This window comes from Scaptodrosophila lebanonensis, unplaced genomic scaffold, assembly GCF_003285725.1.
Source record: "Scaptodrosophila lebanonensis strain 11010-0011.00,11010-0021.00 unplaced genomic scaffold, SlebRS2 tig00000098-arrow-pilon, whole genome shotgun sequence".
Taxonomy (NCBI): Eukaryota; Metazoa; Arthropoda; class Insecta; order Diptera; family Drosophilidae; genus Scaptodrosophila; species Scaptodrosophila lebanonensis.
In genome coordinates, this window is record NW_022060568.1 from 1,935,762 (window position 1) to 1,956,149 (window position 20,388).

General features: G+C 39.4%; 1 protein-coding gene across 1 annotated transcript; it reads left to right on the forward strand.

Annotated features, from left to right (window-relative positions):
- Window positions 1-5,020: 5,020 nt before the first annotated feature.
- Window positions 5,021-8,644, forward strand: LOC115627814 (obg-like ATPase 1). The gene is made up of 6 exons (XM_030523645.1): window positions 5,021-5,103; window positions 5,171-5,208; window positions 5,349-5,558; window positions 6,489-6,549; window positions 7,369-7,750; window positions 7,818-8,644. Exons 3-6 carry the CDS (start codon window positions 5,378-5,380, stop codon window positions 8,385-8,387), a joined length of 1,194 nt encoding a protein of 397 aa, XP_030379505.1. The 5' UTR covers window positions 5,021-5,103; window positions 5,171-5,208; window positions 5,349-5,377; the 3' UTR covers window positions 8,388-8,644.
- Window positions 8,645-20,388: the final 11,744 nt, after the last annotated feature.

The window sequence follows — 20,388 nt, forward strand, 5'->3', positions numbered from 1 at the left end:
AGCTAACAGACGAACTGGTCAAGAGGGGTACGTCACTAATCTCCTTCAGGCTTCTGAGCCACAACCACGCAAGGACAAAGAAAAGTATAAGTCTTTCACATCGATAGCAAGGCTGTTAGGGCCAACTCTGACTTGGCAGTCCGTTCAATGGAGGAAAATGCATAAATGATCTCAAGGATATGAAATACGAAAGGTGGAGATTATGAGTCTACGAAAATTGATAAGAACCACCATATGCTTGTAGCGGAAAAGGATCTAAAAACCTAAGGGACTAACTGCAAACAAAGATTCAATTAAAGAATTCAAAATACATGTGAAAAAAAGTGGCTTGAAGTGAATTGTACATTGAAGTATTGTTAAAAAGAAAAACGACTTAATAGTCCCCAATTATGATATATTTCAAAAGCTTTACATTTTATTTATAGCATATTTTATCTATTGACCATTGATATACGATGAACATTTTAAATTAAAACTAAAACTCTCTGATATTCTTGCACGTTATTTTAAGTATTTGTAATTGGATTGCAACGGAAATATTTAATAACACTTTAATAATAATATTTATAATATTACAAATTTATTTCAAGGACTACTGAAAATATTGATATTTGAATTATTTACCAATACTTAATTCCTTACTTATACTTATAAATCGATTTGTTTTTGTTTAAACAATGTTTTAAACATTGCTTTCGATTGATTTCATTTTTTTTCAAACAGTTTTCACCAAAAATGGCATTACGTATTAGCCTGAACTTTTTTGGTTGAAATTTAGAAAATTATTGACTACAGTATTGTCAAAAATTGTAAGTTATTCTGCATTAGTGAATTCAGTATTTTGTGCTACTGTGAAGTGCGTCTATCGTTTTGAAGCTTTTTTCTTACCAACTGTAACAATTGTATTGCGATATGGTCAGAAACTGATCGATAGTTTCGTTTTACTGAACTTTATTGCTCGGAAACAGGATAGTGTTGCTAATAGGTGGCATTGCTTATATTTTTATACCCTGTACCCAAAGGGTACAAGGGTATATTAGTTTTTTTAATGCACACTTTTCTTTCACTTTTCTGAAGAAATTAAAAATTCAATAACTTCAAGGCTTAATTGCAATTTGAATGTATAACAGCCGATTGGTTCTCTTAAGTATTGGATTCTTATTTGCTGATTGGCTCTTGGATGTCACGCTATACAAGTATGTTCATATAATCGTATAACTCTTTCAGAAACATTAGCTTTTGTGTGCATATTATTGCGTCTTTGTTTTGTTATAGAGTATTTAGTATTCGCAGAATAAAATGCTTGTATCTGTTCAATGATTAAGTAACCCAATAAATTGACTGTGCTCGTTGCTTTAATTGATTGCAGATTGAAACATTTCTTACAGAACGAAAGATTTATAATTTCATTTGTAATTATAATGCTGCAATATAATTTTTGGTGTCGTTGGTAGTAGCTTGAATTTGTTATAGACGAAGCATATGCAGAATAAATATAAGTACGTGCATGGCTTCGATTAGTAGCTCTTTTTTTTATCGCGTTTCCAAGAAGCTTTTATTCAAATGAGCCAACTAGCCATACTCTAGCAAAACCCCTCGTGCATATATCTAAGTGCTATATCCATACATACGTATACTATATACATATATATTTGTATGTATATATACATACGGGCATACGTTAATGCCTGTGTATGTGCATTGCTGAGTGCATATTGTTTGTTAATTATCGCACTTAATTGCCTTTTATTACACTTAATTATCCCCATGGCGGGTCAGTTTTGTGGCATTGGCGAGTGTCGAGTCTTGGGTCTTGAGTTTCGAGTTCCAGTTGCGCTCCACCTTTGGCCCGCCCGCATTGTTGTCGTTGGCAGGCCGAGGAAAATGGTGCCATAAATTTGTGTTTTTCTTCATTCCAATTGTTAATGCCATTGCTGCTGTTGTTGTTGTTGTTGTTGTGGTTCCATTTTAATTCACCAAATTAGCAACGAGCCTGAGAGCGCCCTCCAATGGGCAGCCACGCACCCACGCCATCTTTAACAAAATGTGCAGCTGTTGTTGTTGTTGTTGTTGGGACTTGCGAGCAGCCAACCTCTAATTAAATACGAAATTTTCATATTTTCATATCTGAATTATGAAAATTTATGTGTATTTTATGCATGCGTGGTGCAGGGCGTATTACGCAGCTAGCTTGTGGGGCGTGGCCGGCGAGGAAGAGTGGCAGTGGAGCGGGGGGCGGAAGAGGGGGCGCGGCTGAGGATGGAGGGCAGGTGAATGCATGAACATGAAGTTTCATTGAATTGGCTTACATATGGTTGTGGCTTTCAGCTTTTCCAGCTTGTTGCGCCAATTAATGAAAATGCTATGAAATGCAAAACACGAATTAAAAGAAATAAAACAACAGCAACAAAATTATAACAAGAGGCAAACAATTCAAATTTTCATATTTTATTGCCTTTAATTATAATGTTGGAGCGCATGCCTTGTTGTTGTTGTTATTATTATTTAAATTGTTGCCGCGCAGCAATTCGTGTCGGCTAATTGAAGAAAATTTTGTGTGTGTTTGTTTTTCGTGCAGCTGCCAAAAACAAAAGACTTAGGCGACGAACTTGCAGCTATTTGCTGGGCAGGTGCGGGAAAGGAAGCACACAGATCAGAGCGAAATTTCGAAGTATTATATATTTTATAGTTTTCGAAAAAAGAAATCAAGTGGGGTTGGAACAAAATAAAATACTACGAGTAGATGAGCCATAGGCGTACGTTTTAAGTCTGCGTTCTTCAAAGAAAAAGAAGTGTTCGTCTTTGGAAATGACATCGAAATCAATTGAAATTTCGAACTATTTGTATTATGAGCTATTTGTTATTTGGTTCTTTTTCAAATTTGTTTATCTTTTTATAATTTATAAGTAATTTGCCTGACAAGCGCTGCCACAATTACTCGCCTTTAATATTGCACAGTTATTATGGAAAATTGGAGCGTCGTTTATTGCTATCAGCTGCATAATAACAACAACAACAATACAAGTAATATGCACTTGAAATATTTTGTCTATCACTCTTCACACCTCCTTTCTACAATAAAGAAATTAGCGATTAGACACCGAAATATTCAGCTACGGCTTAAGTATTTTGACAATACCTTTGTGACAGTCTTCACGTAAACAAGATCAGGAGCGATAATTATATGACTTTGCCGTAACATTATTAATTGGTACTTGAACCTAATATTAATTAATGATTGACTCAAAAGTGATTTAAAACCATGCGAAAGACAGCCGAGCTTAGCTGTATTGTTGATCCTCAATAGCTGCACAGTTTCGTGCTGTCCTCACTGTTAAGGACCTACAGATAAATACACTCTGTCTTAATGAAGTCAGACACTTGTGGAGATCACCAAAGGCCGAATTTGAAAATTTTTGTGTAAATATCAAACTAAAACTATAATTGCTCTACAAGCCCGCATAATTGTAATCTCCAACTAGAGTCAAGTGTGAAACATTTCCGTACAATCTCTAAGTGGGACCTCAGTATTCAGACTTCATTTGCGAGCATTATGTGACTCTATACTGTAGACTCTACGATTTTGAATAATTTGTAAGAAGTCTGAGTATACAACAAATTTGAAAACAAAACTTTTAGATCATTTTAGTAAGAGGAAGGTTGTACTCTACTTTGCAGATTTCGCACATTCCCCATTTGGTTTGTGATATGCCAGGACTAGCACTCATATAGTAGGACCAATTTTGTGTTAGTCTATAACCAAGTCCTTCAGTCAACCAGCAAGCTTGAACTCTTAGTGCAATGCCCTGCACTTCATTCATATTCTAGCACATGATTTAAATTGCAATTTTATTCATCAGGTATACACATCAATAGTCTTTAACAAATAAACCATCGGCCTGAAATTAGAGTTAATCTTCGAAGACAACAAAGATTATGTTTTCAATCGATTGTCCATAAACGATGCTCCAAAATTGTATTCTTCTTTGACGATATTTTAAAAATGCGAGGTTCAGCTTTAGGATAACAAGAGATAACCCAGAAGGTGTTCGTAATTTTTTTGTAGCTTTTTTTCTTTTTCCTTTTTTCCATCTTTTTCAGTGGCCCGAAACAAAAACTTGTGAGAAAACGTTTTGCGGTCTTGAGCACATATTTTCATGGCTTAAAAGAAACAGCAGAGCCGGTCGAGGCTCTCAGGTCAAGTGGCAAGACCCAAGTGCATTTAAACAGTTGTCGCTTGTCCTTGAAATTGCTCTGCGGTTTCCGAAACAGGCAATACAAATTGACTTTTAAACGTGCGCCTGACCGCAAAGAGACAAACGATAAATACATATGAAAGTATACGTGCCTGTGTGTGTGCCTGTGTGTGTCTGTGTGCATGTGTTTGTGTGGGCTAGTGAGCGTGAAATTATAAACAAATTTTCTAGCTGGCCCTTGTCTTAGCCGCATAACCGCACGTTTCGCGCACGCATAACGGCGCTTTTAATTAGAGCCATAAACGCAGCGGGCAGGAATCAATCGTTCAATCAATCGATCGAAGGAACGGACATGGAGGCTGGAATCTGGGCAGCTTAACGTTGGCTTCGACTTGCGTTTCAAGCAGCAATAAAGCCAATGAGCCCGGCCAACGAAACTGGCCAGAAAGCGGCGGTGCTAATTATGTGAAATTATTGATTATTGCGGGCTTTTCACTAAACCGCCAAATTGCGTGTACGTGCGGCGGCAACGTGACCTTGACAGTTGGATGATAATGATCCTGGCTTCCCTGATTGAACCCTATTGTTGTTGTTATTGTTGTTGCTGCTGCTGCCTGTGCCTCAAATGCTCGCTTTCACTGCCGCCTTCTGTCTACAAGGGTACACTGGCGCCATCTATGCGTTACAATGCGTACCAAGAGTATAGAATGGCTGACAAAAAGCTGACTGGTTTGCTTTGTAGCCGCAGGCGGCGCTTGTTTGCCCAAAATGCAGCACTGTGTGTGTGCGTGCTAAACAGCCAGCTGTTTGTTGTTTCCCTCTCTCTTTTCAACGAGCTGCCGACATCAGCAGCGTTTTCCTTGCCAGCCGCCGGCGTCGCGTACCAAAATAAAGGCAAATTCCAGATGTAAATATATTGCACAAATTGATAAACATTATTGATTTTAACCATATAACAAACTCTTGCCTTGCAGTCGACGACAGCGACAACAGACGCCAAACACACAGTGAGGTGAGTTGTAGGTGCCAACATTGAGGTTATGTGTGCAGTCGGGCACCATCTATTTTTGATGACCAAAAATAGTCAAGAGCGCCGCCTAATAAGACATTCTATATCTAGATATATATCTAGTAATGATTGTATATTTGCAGCCATCCAACTTTAAGCAAAGCCAGCAAAGATGCCACCTAAGAAGCATGAGGAGCCCGAGCGCAAACCGCTAATCGGGCGCATTGGCACAAATCTGCGCATCGGAATTGTTGGTGTGCCCAATGTGGGCAAGTCAACGTTCTTCAATGTGTTGACCAAGAGTGCAGCCCCAGCTGAGAACTTCCCCTTCTGCACCATTGATCCCAATGAGAATAAGTATTGACCAATTATCGTGAGCGTTTGTGTATATACATATATATATATATATATGTGTGTGTGTGTGTGTAATTGCCGCGCCTCCAGCAGCTTCCTGAGCTTGAGCCTCAACCAGTGCCGCAGACTATGCTGCAGCCGGAGCCATGACAGCAATTTTGTGCGCACTCTTAATCATTGTAATTTTGTATTTGAATATTTTGTGCTGTAGCCCTCAGCGTCAGCCGCTTCTAATTTCAAATTATTACTCTCTTTTTTTTTATTTAAAGTTATTATTGTTGCAGTGGTTGCTTTTGCTGTTGCTTGCTGGAAAATCGTCGTTCCATTGCCTCTCAGCGCTTCTAAAACTATTTTGAAAAACGGAAAGCAGCAGCAACAACAACATAAACTGCGAGTTGGCTGCTGCCTTGGAGAGGGCGTGTCCGCAATTTGCCGCCTGCTGGAGTCGCTCCAACAGCTCCATCAGCTTCATCGACCGTTCCGATCAGCCATTCAATGCAGCCTCCGCCTTTGTGCCCATTTCATATGCAAATTGCATTGCCGCTTAATTTGAGCGACTTCATTTTGGTTGGTGGCTGCTGCTGCTGCTGCTCCTGCTCCAACAACAACAAGAACTGAAGGAGCATATGGCGAACGTTCTGACTTGCGGCGCATTTCGTCTTATGATTGCACAAAATTATAGAAAATTGCAATGATTGTCGCTCTGAGCCGAGCCGCAGACGCAAGCGGAGCATACCGAAGCGTCTCTCTTCGCTTCTCAAGGCTTCGCAAGCTGTGGTGGCAGAGGCAGCTGGCAGTGCACGCCTTTTAATGGGCTTGTTAGCATCCAGCAGTAGTAGTAGTAATAGTTAAGAGTATCTAAAATGCAATATCAACTAACATGCTTTACATATATCTTTCTCGTTTCAAACCTATTGCCCTACCTACACGTCGCGTTCCCGTGCCTGATGAGCGTTTCGATTTCCTAGTCGATTTCCACAAGCCAGCCAGGTAAGAGCAAAACATTTTTTGTAAAAGTTTATTTCATCTTTTGTCCGCAGTCGTGTATATTATAACGAAAGCGTTGTATTTCACATATAAACAGCATGTCTGTCCGTCTACATAAAAGCTAAAACAAAGTCAATAACACTTTTAAAATGTACTAAAGACTATCCTGCACTTTGGGTAGAATTAGTATTTGTAGTTTAAGATAATGATTAATATATAAAGTATTCTCCTCAAATATGCTCAAATTCTCAACCAAGTTGTATGTATTTTGATTATTTGTTGCTTTGTTGAGATTATTCAAATGCAGTTTGGTATTAATAGTTAAAGTATTAATAATTGAAGCTAGACATTCCAAATAAATTTGTCCTTTAAAAGAATATTTATGTTTTGTATATTAAATTCAAAGTCACACGAAAACAAGAGTATGCTGTTGTATTTTCTAGAAACTATCCTTACATTCGTTAGGTCCTTCAAAACTGGAAATTCCCAGCTAAGACTTATTTTATTACACACAAGATCTGCTTAAAAGTTCTTAAGCAAGTAGCTTAGCGAAAGAGTGGCCAAAAAAGGCTAATTAGTAGGCTTATTGAATCTGTAAGTAGATGCTATTTCAAAACACATTGAAATGGTATTTAGGAGTAGGAATATGCTATTCCTGAGGGCCAATCTAACTGAAATTTAATTGGTATTCTACTAAGGTGATTAAAATTTGCCTTTATCTAAAAATTTACCTTATATCCAATTTGTGCGCTTTTCATAATTATCATTATACATCCCGTATTCCCAGCATAAATATTAAAATAGTTTATTCGTTCATTATAGTTCAGTGCCTGCCTACCTTAATGTGGTCGACATTGCTGGTCTGGTTAAGGGCGCCGCCGAAGGTCAGGGCCTGGGCAACGCCTTCCTCTCGCACATCAATGCATGCGATGCGATATTCCATTTGTGTCGCGCCTTCGAGGATCCCGACGTAACACATGTCGAGGGTGAGGTTGATCCAGTGCGTGATTTGGAGATCATTTCGGAGGAGTTGCGCCTCAAAGACGAGGAGAAGTTACATCAGAATTTAGACAAACTTGAAAAGGTAGTGGCGCGCGGCGGCGATAAAAAGCTGAAGCCAGAATACGATGCTATGGTAAAGATCAAAAATATTTTGGTCGATCAGAAGAAGCATTTGCGTTTCGCAGACTGGAGCGCACATGATGTGAGTGATGGGCGATAGGCAAATGTCTATGCATTTCGCTTTAACTCTGCCTTTCTCTTTTGCACAGATCGAGGCTCTGAACAAATACTTGTTCCTCACCTCGAAACCGGTAATCTATCTCGTAAATTTGTCTGACAAGGACTTCATACGCAAAAAGAACAAGTGGTTGCCAAAAATTAAGGAGTGGATCGATAAGAACGATCCTGGCGCTCTACTCATACCCTTTTCTGGCGCCTTTGAGCACGAGCTGGCCGAAAAGGATCCCTTGGAGCGCAAAGCTTACGAGGAGGAGACCAAATGCAAGAGCCAACTCGATAAGATCATTATTACTGGCTACAAGGCGCTCCAACTGGAATATTTCTTCACTGCCGGTCCCGACGAAGTCAAAGCCTGGACCGTGCAGAAGGGCACCAAAGCTCCACAGGCCGCTGGTCGCATTCACACCGATTTCGAAAAGGGTTTCATTATGGCCGAGGTCATGCATTTTGACGACTTCAAGGCTGAGGGCTCCGAGGCAGCTGCTAAGGCTGCCGGCAAATATAGACAACAGGGACGCAACTATACCGTCGAAGATGGCGACATTATTTTCTTTAAATTCAATGCCGGCGCCGGCCTGAAGGATGCCAAGAAGAAATGATATCTTTCGGCCATATACATCACCATCTGCACCGTGTTGTATATTAACTTGATTTTGTACTCTCAGATCTTTCGCCTTGGCCCAGAAAAGCCCGTCTGCCCTTACCGCTGAATGAATGAGAATGAAAATGGAAAATGCATTTGATATAATTTTTTTTTGCTATTTTTGCTAACGTCCAACAAGATATAATTTTACTATTCGCTTTATGTTGTTGATGACATAGTGTTGACGGGAATAAACGAATGAATGTAACAAAATTGTGTACATCTGTGTATGCTGCCTCCGCTCTACTTAATAGATCGAGTTACTCGAACGTTTATAGGTAGACAGCCAAATCTTGGAAATTCCACGGTCCCTCTGGTTTCCAGTCCTTGTAGAGACGCTCCACAGCTGATGTAGAGCGCTTCGGATAGGCTACCATAAGTTCCTGTCGTCCATTTATTGGATCCACTGGGGTGGGCACTCGTTGTGGTTCACTCAATACGGCCTCGAACCTACGTTTGGCCGCAGCCTTCTGATATTGGAAAACTCTGTTTTGCATTTCTCTTTCCCGCTTGCGTTCTGCATCCTCCCTCTTGCGCTCGCACGCTTCAGTTTCCTCCAGCCTCAGATACTCCAATTCATCGTCCAGCTCGCGGATAATGTCGTTATAGATGTCTCCATTAATATCTACAGAGCGGCTGCGAGAGTGTGTTTTAAAAATTGTTCTCGTACCTGAAGTATCACTGAAACCCATTGCTGTAGAATGATTATTGTAAATATTGAGACTGAAAGGAATATCAGCTGCTGCTGCTCCTTCAAAGAACAATCGTTGTCGAATTTCAGATGCAAAGTTTTTAATCACCTTGCCACAGAAACTTCCACATAAGCACCTGTCTAAAGAACAAGAACAAATGCAGCAACCAAACTTACAAAAGTGCTACTTGTGATGGGGCGGAGGTTGGGGCAGTTTTATTCCTTTACGTCGAAGTTGTGCCGGCTTGGCTTAAACTAGTTCATTAGTTTTATGTTTAAAGCAGCAATGGTTTTTTTTTATTTATACAATGTATTCCTAATGGGAAAATTTCCTTTAGCCTGATTCATTGATGATGGTATGAAAAATTCAACCCTCAACTGAGGAACCAGTATAATGCTTATATCGCAAAATAAACAAAATCAGCTTCTGGTGATCAGCTACGGAATAGCATTTGTCCCGAAGTCATATTGTTACAATCTTACAAACACGATTTTATTAAGATAATTGTTACTTGCATTTTTTAGATCATCACAAATTATTTGAACTACTTAGTCAGATTGGAGCGGAAAGATACATACATATGTATGATTAAGAACTGAACACGCACAGTTCTATTTGGCACGGAATCTGTGGAATGGCAGCAACAGAAACTCAAATACACTTTTGTGGATGGGTTGGAGTGGGCAGGTAGTTGGAATCAGTTTCTGGCTCGGGCTGTAGGTGGCCGTTTGGCGACCGCAGCGGCAACTTCTAAGCACATAATTTGGTTTACCGCGTTCCCAAACATGCGCATCAACATCAAGACACACACAAACTCACATGGACGAGGAAATGGAGACGAAAACACACACACATATATATGTACGTGTACTTTACATACATATATTGTGTACATACATATATAGCTGGGAAGCAAGTTGCGCTCTGCTAATCTTTCAGCAGGAAACTTGGCCCGTGACAGTGGCTAGAAATAAGTGAAAACGCTAATGTCGGGTTTCTTGACTCTAAAATTCTCTGTAGTAATAATAAAATTTAAAAATTGTTGATCGATTTTATCTGTCTGTGTGTAAGTATGTCCGCAGTACAGAGTTGAGGCAAAGCAGCAACAACAACAACTGCGGACAGAGATTACACTTAAGGCTATAACTTCCTTTAAAAATGACCTATCGAGATGAAACTTGACATACTGATACAGAATCACTAACTGGAAGTATTTGTCAAATTGATAGAAAAATTCCAAGAGTGAGTTATGGAAAATCACATAACGGGACAGTGGGGGAAGGAGAAAAACTCTGAAATACACATTTTCTGCGTAGGCATATAATGCATCTTGGAATCAAATTTCGTGTATCTAGCTCTTATAGTCTTCAAGATATAGTTGATTGACAAACAGAAAGCTAGACCGACTTTTCTTATCATGCTGATTAAGAATATACACGTATTACTTTATGGGGTTTTTAATATAATCTTATACATTTCATGTACATACTATAAAAAGCAATTGACGCACTTAAAAAAAAAAACCTATGTACTTATTTTTTTTTTGTATTTTATAATATTAATAAATTGACTTAGATTAGGTCGTATTAAAACAGTTTGATACGTTTAAAACTGTTTTCATTATTGAAAGTTTGTTAGTATAGCAAAAGTGCTGGTTGAAATTCTATGAGTTTGCAGGCAAAGAGCCAATTAATCATGGAGCTGATACAATTATAAAGCCCCATTCATTGTGGAGGCATTGCCAACGCATTGTTGACCACTGTGCAAGCTGCATTCTTTGCATTGCCTTACAAATTTGCAATTGCCGGGCAAAACTTTTGCAAGCAAACAAACAGGACCGAAGCGAAAGAACTTTATATACGAAATGGGCAAAATTATATATATGGTATAAAGACACACACAGACACTGCTCTGCCAGAGTGGAAACATTTTTGTCGCATGGGCGTTCAACAATTTTTGAAACCAGCCGTGGTCCAGACTCACACGAAGTGGTCTTTCTGCTCTAACTACTATAGTATAGTATTATATTTTATGTGGGTAAGATTTTATGTATTATATTCTTGTACAGTTGGTGGCGCAAAACATTTTGATCCCGACCAGAAGATGCAGAAATCTCTTTCTTTTAAATGGTGGCAGACAACGACTTGGATAACTTATAACTTGTGGTCCTACTTCTGGGGGCAATCAATATACAATTATTTACTTTACTTTAATTTCACCCAAATCGGTTAATTCTAAGAAAAGTTATTAGCGAAACAATTTCAATCCAGTACTACGCCCTCAAACTGCAGCTTCAGCTACGCTCGCCTTCTTTTTTTTGCTTCTGCTTTGCGCGCATATAACTCAATGCCAGGAGTTTGTCTGGGTATAGGGTATTTCACTGTCGGGCTTGCTCGACAGTACCGTTTTCAATCAAGACTCAAAATTTCCATCATGTTAGAAGCATGCCAATTCGAGTGTTTTTATTAAATTTCTCTAGAGTTCGATTACAACTTGGCATGTGATTTTTAATATAACTGGCGTAGGCGTATACTTTTTCCGATATCAACATAATATTATGTTCATTTACGATTTTTACTTAAATTTTCTGCAATATACTTGTATACTGCTTAAATGCGTCTTCTGAGGATCTGTTGCTGCCCCGAATGCCAACAATTTCTGCATGCCAAAACACGAGTTTTGCGGCAATAAATACGATTTTTTCGAAATTTTTTGAGATGAAGAACAACATTCATAAGTACAAGCTGTCGAACTTACTTTTTGTCAGCAGGTGTCAGTTCGTTTTTTATACCCAAAAAAAAAAAAAACACAGGGGACGTATGTTAATTTTCTACGAACAACCATATATATTGGACATTACACATAAGTCAAAGCCTTGGACTACACATAAAAGTACTATATACAGTAGAAACTACATACTTTGGGCTTTTATTTTCCATTATTAACTTTTATTAATTGGTTTTAAATAATTCGACTGTCACGCACAAAAGTAAGGAAATAATAGGCGCCATTTTCTTTTTCATAAGTAGCTGGTCGATTGGTACCTTTAAAATCTCACAAAAAGCTTCTTCTTTTTTCATTTTGCATGTGTATGAGATATTTAGTTAAATAATTTAAAATCAGAAATATGATGTATTTTATTTATTTTATTTGTAAGTATTTTAAACGATATTTAGTGCGATTTCTTCGTGTTGTGGTCTTTGGGCTAGAGGTGCATACGGACAACAGGAGGGATGTTTTCGCAGGCAGATAAAACGGACAGCGAGTGCTAAAATAACTATTAACGGTATAAAAGCCGTTTCTAAATTCGATACGTTGGTCGTGGCGTTTGCTTTTTCCTCATGTTCAACAGCTCTTGAGAAATTTGTTGAGCCCCCATTAGGCGGATTTGTTGTGGTAGGCTGAATGTTGGGATCTTTTCCTTTTTCATAATGGTCGCCAGTAGTGGCCAAATCTTTTGAAGCTCCATCATGCGGTTTGGTTGTGGTATGCTGAGGCACTATGTTGAGATTTTTTTCTTTTCCTTTTTCATAATGGTCGCCATTGGGATCTTTTTCTTTCTCATCATGGTCGCCAGTAGTGGCCAAATCTTTTGAAGCTCCAGTAAGGGGCCTATGCTGATGGTCATAAAAATGGGGTATTTTACTGAACACCACCATCAACAACAGGTATTGAAAGAATAACTTCATTGTCTGCAAATATTAAAATAAAACACGAAAATATAGTTTGTAAATTATAAAATCAACAATAAACTGAATTCAGTAATTATAGAATTCTAATAATCTATATACTCGTACTATATATACAATTTTTGGGGCGATGTTTATTGAAATTTTTTTTTTTTCAAACGAAAACTTTCTTTTATACTTGAAAATAAAAAGAAGTGGAAAACCTAAGATCGGTTGTGCCGACTTTGAAATACTCTGTGAACGTGTCTGCAGTATAGAGTTATGTCAAAGCAGCAACAACAACAACTGGGGGCAGATATTGGACACCGATTCCATTTTTGGTTTTAACTTCTATTTAAATTGACATATCATCATGAAACTTGGCATTCGAATATATAACATCCACTGCAAGTATTCGGAAATTTGATTTGTTCATACAGATGGGCAGACCGGCAGAGGGGGCTAGATCGATTTATCTTGTCATGCTGATCAAGTATATATATACTTTTTGGCGTCTGCCTGTTACATTTTTCAAAGTTTATTTGAGTTGTGGAGAAAAATGTTGGGTACAGGGCTTAGAAGAGTCGGGCTCGCGCGACTTGAAAGCTCCGTCCGATGTTTTGTGGATTCTCTGTCAGACTTATTAGTAATAGTGTGTTGGCGCAGTCGAGGTGAGGACACCCTGGCGAGCCAGTCCCGAGCATAGCAAGAAGTAGGCGCCCCAAACTCAAGGCCCCAATCGTGAAAACCAAAGTAAAACAACACACACACACACAGGCAGGCACCAAGGCTGGCAAACAAGCAGAAATATTTTGAATGTTTTATTGGCTAGGCACACACGGGGGGAGGGAGATGTTGGAGAAGCGTGCAAAGAATTGGAAAAACGAGTTGCAGGCTGCAGTTAATTAAAGTCTAATGTGTGTGTGTTTTCAGTTCATTGTGTGTGTGTACATATATATGTGCGTGTGTGTGTGTGTGTGTGTGTGTGTGTGTGCATATTTGCCAACTTTGCATTTGGTCAGAAAGAAAAACGTTGACAAGACCATCAAATGCGCATGAAATATGGCCACTAAGCTCACACACACACACACACACACACACACACACACACACACACACACACACACACAGGCACACACACAAATGATACCAAGGGCGTAGGCAGGGGGCACGTTCATTATTATGACGCACTATTTCGCCTTAAAATGGATCTGAGTTGGATTTGTTAAAGTTTTTTCATTAATCATATGCATAAGGTATTTTTTAAATGCATCGTGCATTATTTAATCAAAATTTCAATATTTTGGCTCCCCCTTTGGTAAAAGCTGCCTACGCTCTTAAACGATACACACACAAGGGAGAGGCCGTGGAAATGGCCGGCAACCTCAACAAAGAACCGACACGCACACTCACACAAATCATTGGGAAAAGTGCGGCGTTTGTTTGTCATGCCGTTTGTCAAGCATTCAGGCAGTCAATTCAAAAATTCATTCAATTCAATTGAAAAATGGCGTTGAATATTTGACGCATGGCACTTGCTCCTGCTGCAAGCAAAAGAATATGAGTGGGCTAACGGGCAGTCGGGCAGACGGGCGGACGGGCGGACGGGGTGTGGAGTGGGGCCATCAACTGTCACTTGCAGTGCTTGGTTGAATGATTTGGTGATGGTGGAGGGCGGTTACGGTGCTGGGGGTGCCTGCCTAGTTCGCGTGCCTAGCAAAGCGTTAAAAATGACTGTCATAAATTAATGAGCGTCACTGTTCAAGTGAGCAGCGCGGCGCGGCGCGGCTCGGCACGACGCAGTCTTCTAACTCACGCACACAGATTCTGTGAAATTGAATTGAATTTCGCTGAATTGCATCATTACTCATTTACAGCTGCGTTTTCGCTTTCTCACCCACCCCCACTCCCCTTTTGCGTTCCTTCGGCGCAGAAAGCTGACCTGGGTCAACACTTTAATTGCCCCAAATGTAGAGTGTAGAGTGTTGTGCGTTGCAGCGTAAGCAAAAACAATGCACCGACCTCATCAACGTCATCCTCATCGTCCTCCTCGCTCACGTTCACGTTCGCGTTGTCGTCCTCGTCGTGCCACGATTATCACGAATCTCAGCGCAAACGTGACAATAATATAAATCAGCAGATTTTGTCTGCCGTCCGACTGCTTCTCATACCATTTAACTTAATGCCGCAGCGTAAAACATTTTACAGACCTGCAGGTTTAGGGCTTTGCTAGCGATGGACGCGTGATGGCGAGCCTCAATGCGTGATTGTCTCGTGGTTCGATGCATAGTAATTATACAAGTATATCAACTAATATAGTCAAGCTCGTGCAGCGGAGATGACACAATTCCTAAGCCGTCTTATGGCAAACACTGGGGGACCCCTACAATCATGGCGGAAACTCCTGATGGAGGTCAACAATGTCGTATTACTAAGTACTACTATGCATATGGCTGCGAGGCATGGTCAGATACCTTAAAAGTTTAGGAGCAGCAGCTCGTGCCATGGCAGGGGTAATACCAATCGAACAATTGGGTAGACAATGGAAGCATATCTACTCGTATACACAATAAGACAAACCAATTACCAGTGCTGGAATCACTGGAAACACTGGAGCGATGGCAGAGAGAGAGGATGGAGAGAGAGATGGCCAGCTTGTTAAATGACATCACAACCTGGCTGCAGAGGTTTCCTCGGGCTTAGCTACACAGGATGGGAAAAGGCCCAGAAGCTTGCTTTGTCGATAGCGCGGAGCACACAATATTTCACTGTGAATAATTTGCCGTCTAACCCAAGAACTTGGTGACATCACAAAGGGGGAACATAATAAGAAAGATGATCGACAGCAAAGACAACTGGAGACTAGTAGCAGCCTCTCTAGGAGACCTTCTACTTGTATGATTGTTGAAAACAGACAGAAAATTTTCCAATCAATCTATTGGACATCGCCCGAGACACTTGCCGTTACACTGACGTCATGTATGAATCAGTGTACTACTTGTATATGTGTATGTAATATATATGTATGTACACTACTACTACTACTATGTTGTAGCATACATATGCACTTACTGTTTTTTTTCTTGAGCTATATACGTTTATAGTCACTTTTACATTTTCCGTCCTGTTTGTTCATAAATAAATATTATTTAGCATTATTGCGAATGAAACTCGATGCAATACTACTGGAAATGATATTTATTGAAAATCAAGTAGTCGTAAGTAATTACATGATCTTATCGTAATCGTATGATTTATTTGTTCTTGTCACTAGATTACCTTTTTATGTGTCTTTGTTTATTATTGTTAAAAATACACACTGAGGATCGCACAAATAAAAGACTTTATTTTATGTTTTAAATTGTTCAATTAAAACTTCTTTTAATTATTTCTTAATTGCGCACAGCTTGCCGGTCTATTCACATTGAGTAACCAAAAACAACTAGTTGCAACAAGAGAAGTTAACGGTTACTACTCATATATGTATTTATCATTGCTTGTCGCTATACCCAAATGAGAGTGGATTTCGCTCTCCCACTGCCTTTAACTCTGTGGTGTAAGCATATGTTAGCTTTTAATATTAATATAAGTTTTAGGTTTAGTTTTTGGATATATTGTTTTTGTAATATTTGTTTTCTTGTAAATGTTAATGTATTAATAGTGTGCAGATCATCTGTTAGTGCTCTTGATCGCTGTATAATGCGTGAGCGTATGATTGTTTTATGGACTCAATGCAAGATAACTGTGGTAGAGTTGGGCTGAAAGTTATGAATGCGAAGCGTGCTCACTTCTTTTTGAAATTTTTATCGGTCACCTCGTCCAGACAAGTTTGGGCCGAAGTTAATAAGTTAGGGATCGGAAAAAATAGACCTTCTTTATGTATTGATGTCGAAGTGAATGAACTAAACAACAAATTTGTACAACTAGCAGTACCTGAAGCCCTTGAAAATACGTACCTGAATTCTACCTCGTTATTAAACTGTGATACGCAGGGGGGGCAGGGGGGGGGGGGGGGCGTTGCCCCCCTAGAAAAAATTTGTCTATATAAAGTCGACCACACGTTCATTATTATGACGCACTATTTCGCCTTAAGATGGATCTGCGTTGGATTTGTTGAAGTTTTTTCATCGATCATATGCATAAATTATTTTTTAAATGCATCGGGCATTATTTAATCAATATTTTAATTTTTTCGCTTACCATTTTGTTCCCATCTCTAGGCCCAACCAGGACTGCAGGGCACTGCTTAGGCAGGGCATGTCGAACTGTGTCGTAATGGCTGGTTGAACGCAATACGTGACATTTGGCGATGCACCTTAGTAATTGTCTCTGGAAATATGTAAAAGGCTTCTTCTGTTTTTGTTGTGTGTTTATGGATGCGTGTGCATTTTGTAAATATTGGATACAGGTTGAGATAATATGGTGTAGTTGCGTAGAATTTTATGGGTACATATCAATAGAACTTTGACAGAAAGTATTCCAATCCGAGGCCCATAATTAATTACATGCCAAAACGACTTGTATGCGGCGAAGACTGGCATCCTCATTATGCTCGGGTTCTACGTTGCTCTCCAACTCAGTCTTCAACGCCATTTCCTTTTTCCCAGCCATGCCCTTCACTCCTGAGGATGTTTTGTTAGCAGTTCAATGCTAAACGCTTCGAAATTAGCTTCTTGTGTATGTTTTCGCGCAACTTATCTATCGGCCGGCGACTGAGTCGGCGTGAGGAAGCCACATTCCTGGGTAGGAGAGTAGTATAATAAATGTCTTTAACTATGTATGTACATGTAAGCTCGATTTTTGACACGTTTAAGTTTTATTTTACTTTTTTGATGCTTCATTTTCCAGCAGTCGCTTCATATGACCACGAAAATTTGTCACTGAATCTCATTCAGTCAAATTGGCAGGAAGTAGGGATATAACTCGGAGGGAAAACATTGATGGATGGACGATGCATCGCAGGCAAAAAACATCGGAAAATATCGTCGATGCTCGATACATTGTTGTTTTTTTTACATCTGTTGCAAGCGAAAGCATAAATTTGGAAGGCAAGTTTATTTTATTAGTTAAAGCATCATTTTTAATTACTTTTAATTGTTTAGCAAACAACTTGGCGCTAACTCTACCGTCGGTATTAAAACAACTGTGGCATTCAACAACATGAGGACATGCAACTGTAAACTAAGATTTGATGGTGATGGGGCGTCCTGCAGCTCCTTGGTGCCTAGTAGAGAAATAACAAGCACTATTTCTAGAATAAAGTCAAAAATCAAAACGAAGAGCACCGAGCTGAAAGCCTTAAGAATGGCTTGGCAACAATCGATTGCTTTTAAATCGATAGCTTTTAAATATCGCTTCGTAAAAATTGGTTGAACGCGATCGCTGTTCAATTTGCTTTTTTTGTGGCCAATATTTTAGACATGTACTTGAATCTTCTGAGCACAGTATTTTTAATTTCTTTATCGACTACATTGTCCAAAAATGCATTTAAAACAAACGAAACTGTGATCATTGCGTTCGCCAGGGATTGATCAGTGATTAGTGATTCCAGATGACAGGTAACAACGCAAATACAAGTAGATTTGCTTGTACGATGCGCGATCATAAGTATTTTTTATTATCATTGAAGTGCTTAGAAATCTATAAAATCACTCTTTCAGATTATGATTTTTACGGACCGTGTTAACCAACAACGTACGCGCGGGTTGGACTGTGTTGAAGATCTAGTCGATGGCTGCCTTCTGACATTCACAGTCGCTTTTGAGGCAAACACTGACCAAGGCATCAAAATGAAATCAGTTTCTTACGGTATGTCCAAAACGAATTATTTAATTTTTAACTATTCATTGGTGTTGTGGATGTGGGGAAATGAAGGCAGTCAGGGTAGAGTGCCTGTTCTACGATTCTACTCAGTATTTAGCTTCAGCTCCCAAAGATCCCATTGCTTTTTGTCGCTCGGCAATCTCATTAACACCTGTGTGGCCAGAGACTGGGCCTAATGCGCAGATGGCATTGCAATGCCTATGTTTTGAGTAATTAAATTCGTGCACAAAGTCCCATAAGGATGTCAAAGAGGCGAGGTCACATTTCGCTCTAATTCTTAGCCCCCTCCCCCAGGCCTTTTCTTAAGCAGAAGGATGTCAAATGCACAGAAGGTGGAGGTTGGCCAAATGGACAATAGCCGCAAAATTCGTTTAATTAAAAGTGCATGCATTAAGTTATATTATAGCGGGTGGAGGCGTTATGGCTATAAAAGGTAGAGCGGCAAATCGCGGCAATTGTAATTGCAGGACCGCTGGAAAGTGTTCAGCTTCCAAGGCTTTCATGCATTTTTTGTTGCAACTGGCAAAAGAGCAATTTTTCATAGAGTGTGGCAGTGCGGAAAAGATGAAAAGCAGAAGTCAACGTGGAAAACAATACATTATTCGAAACTGCTGTGGCCAGCGAATCCGTCCCCAAACACAAGGACATGTGTGCATGTTTGTGTGTGTGCGCGCGTGTGTGTGTGTGTGTGTATTTGTGCTGGCAAACACACGTACACCGGAAAATGTGTTCATTTCCGGTGTCAGTGTCATCGCTATGTGCTCGCCATTGAACCAACAATGGACGACGTGCACCTCGCAGCTCCCCCTTCCCCCTTCCCGCTTCACGCCCCTCAGCTCTCAGCTCTCGGCTCTGGTTGGCAGCAGCATCGTGACTTTGATGAAAAATCGCGAAGCGGTGGCCACGGGTCGTATGTGGCATGCACTTTATATACGTGTGTGGCGAAGTGGCAGCAACAACAAGACATAATAATAATGTGCCCCATATGGTCATGTGAAAAACAAAGCAAACAGACAAAAACCGAGCACACACACCCACACCCCCTCACACACACACACAGATATATCTGTATACACATAGTACTTATATGTACATATATGTGAGTGTTCAGAGGTGTCAAAGAAATCTCTCTTAACCGAATTCCGAATTACTTCCAATTCGTTGGTGTCAAAGCAAATGGTTTCTGTTCACTTAAAGTCAACGAAAACTGATTGAGATAAATAAATCATTCAGTTTTTTGTCGAAACTTTTCAGCTTTAGACTAGTCCATATTTCCGTAAATAATCAGCATGAAGGCACTTGTTTTCACAATTCTCGGCTTTAATTAGCAAACTTTTATTAATTTTCCAAGCAACAGTATTTTATGAACTGCATTTTGAATTTCAATCGAAAATGTTTTCTTTTTCAATATCTTTTAATGCTTTTATTTAATACAAGTTGCAGAAAACTGAAAATTATGTGTTTTTTCGATTATTTAATGACATTTAACGTTTCAATTTATTAAAGCAAGGACATCCCTATTAAAGCTTTACTAATTACAATAAATGACATATCAGTTCTGAATTAAGTATTGAATGTAAGTAGTTTCGAAAGTTTGATGGCTAAAGAAAATGCGGAATTTGGAGAGTGGAAACCCATATCCGTTCAACGGGCAATAGGCATATCTTGTTTGTCATTTGCAATTCAAATGTGCTTTAAATCTGCTTGGTTAGCTTCTCATAAATACAAAGTAATTTGGAAGTTATTATTGAACTGCATTTTTGTTTCGAGATGA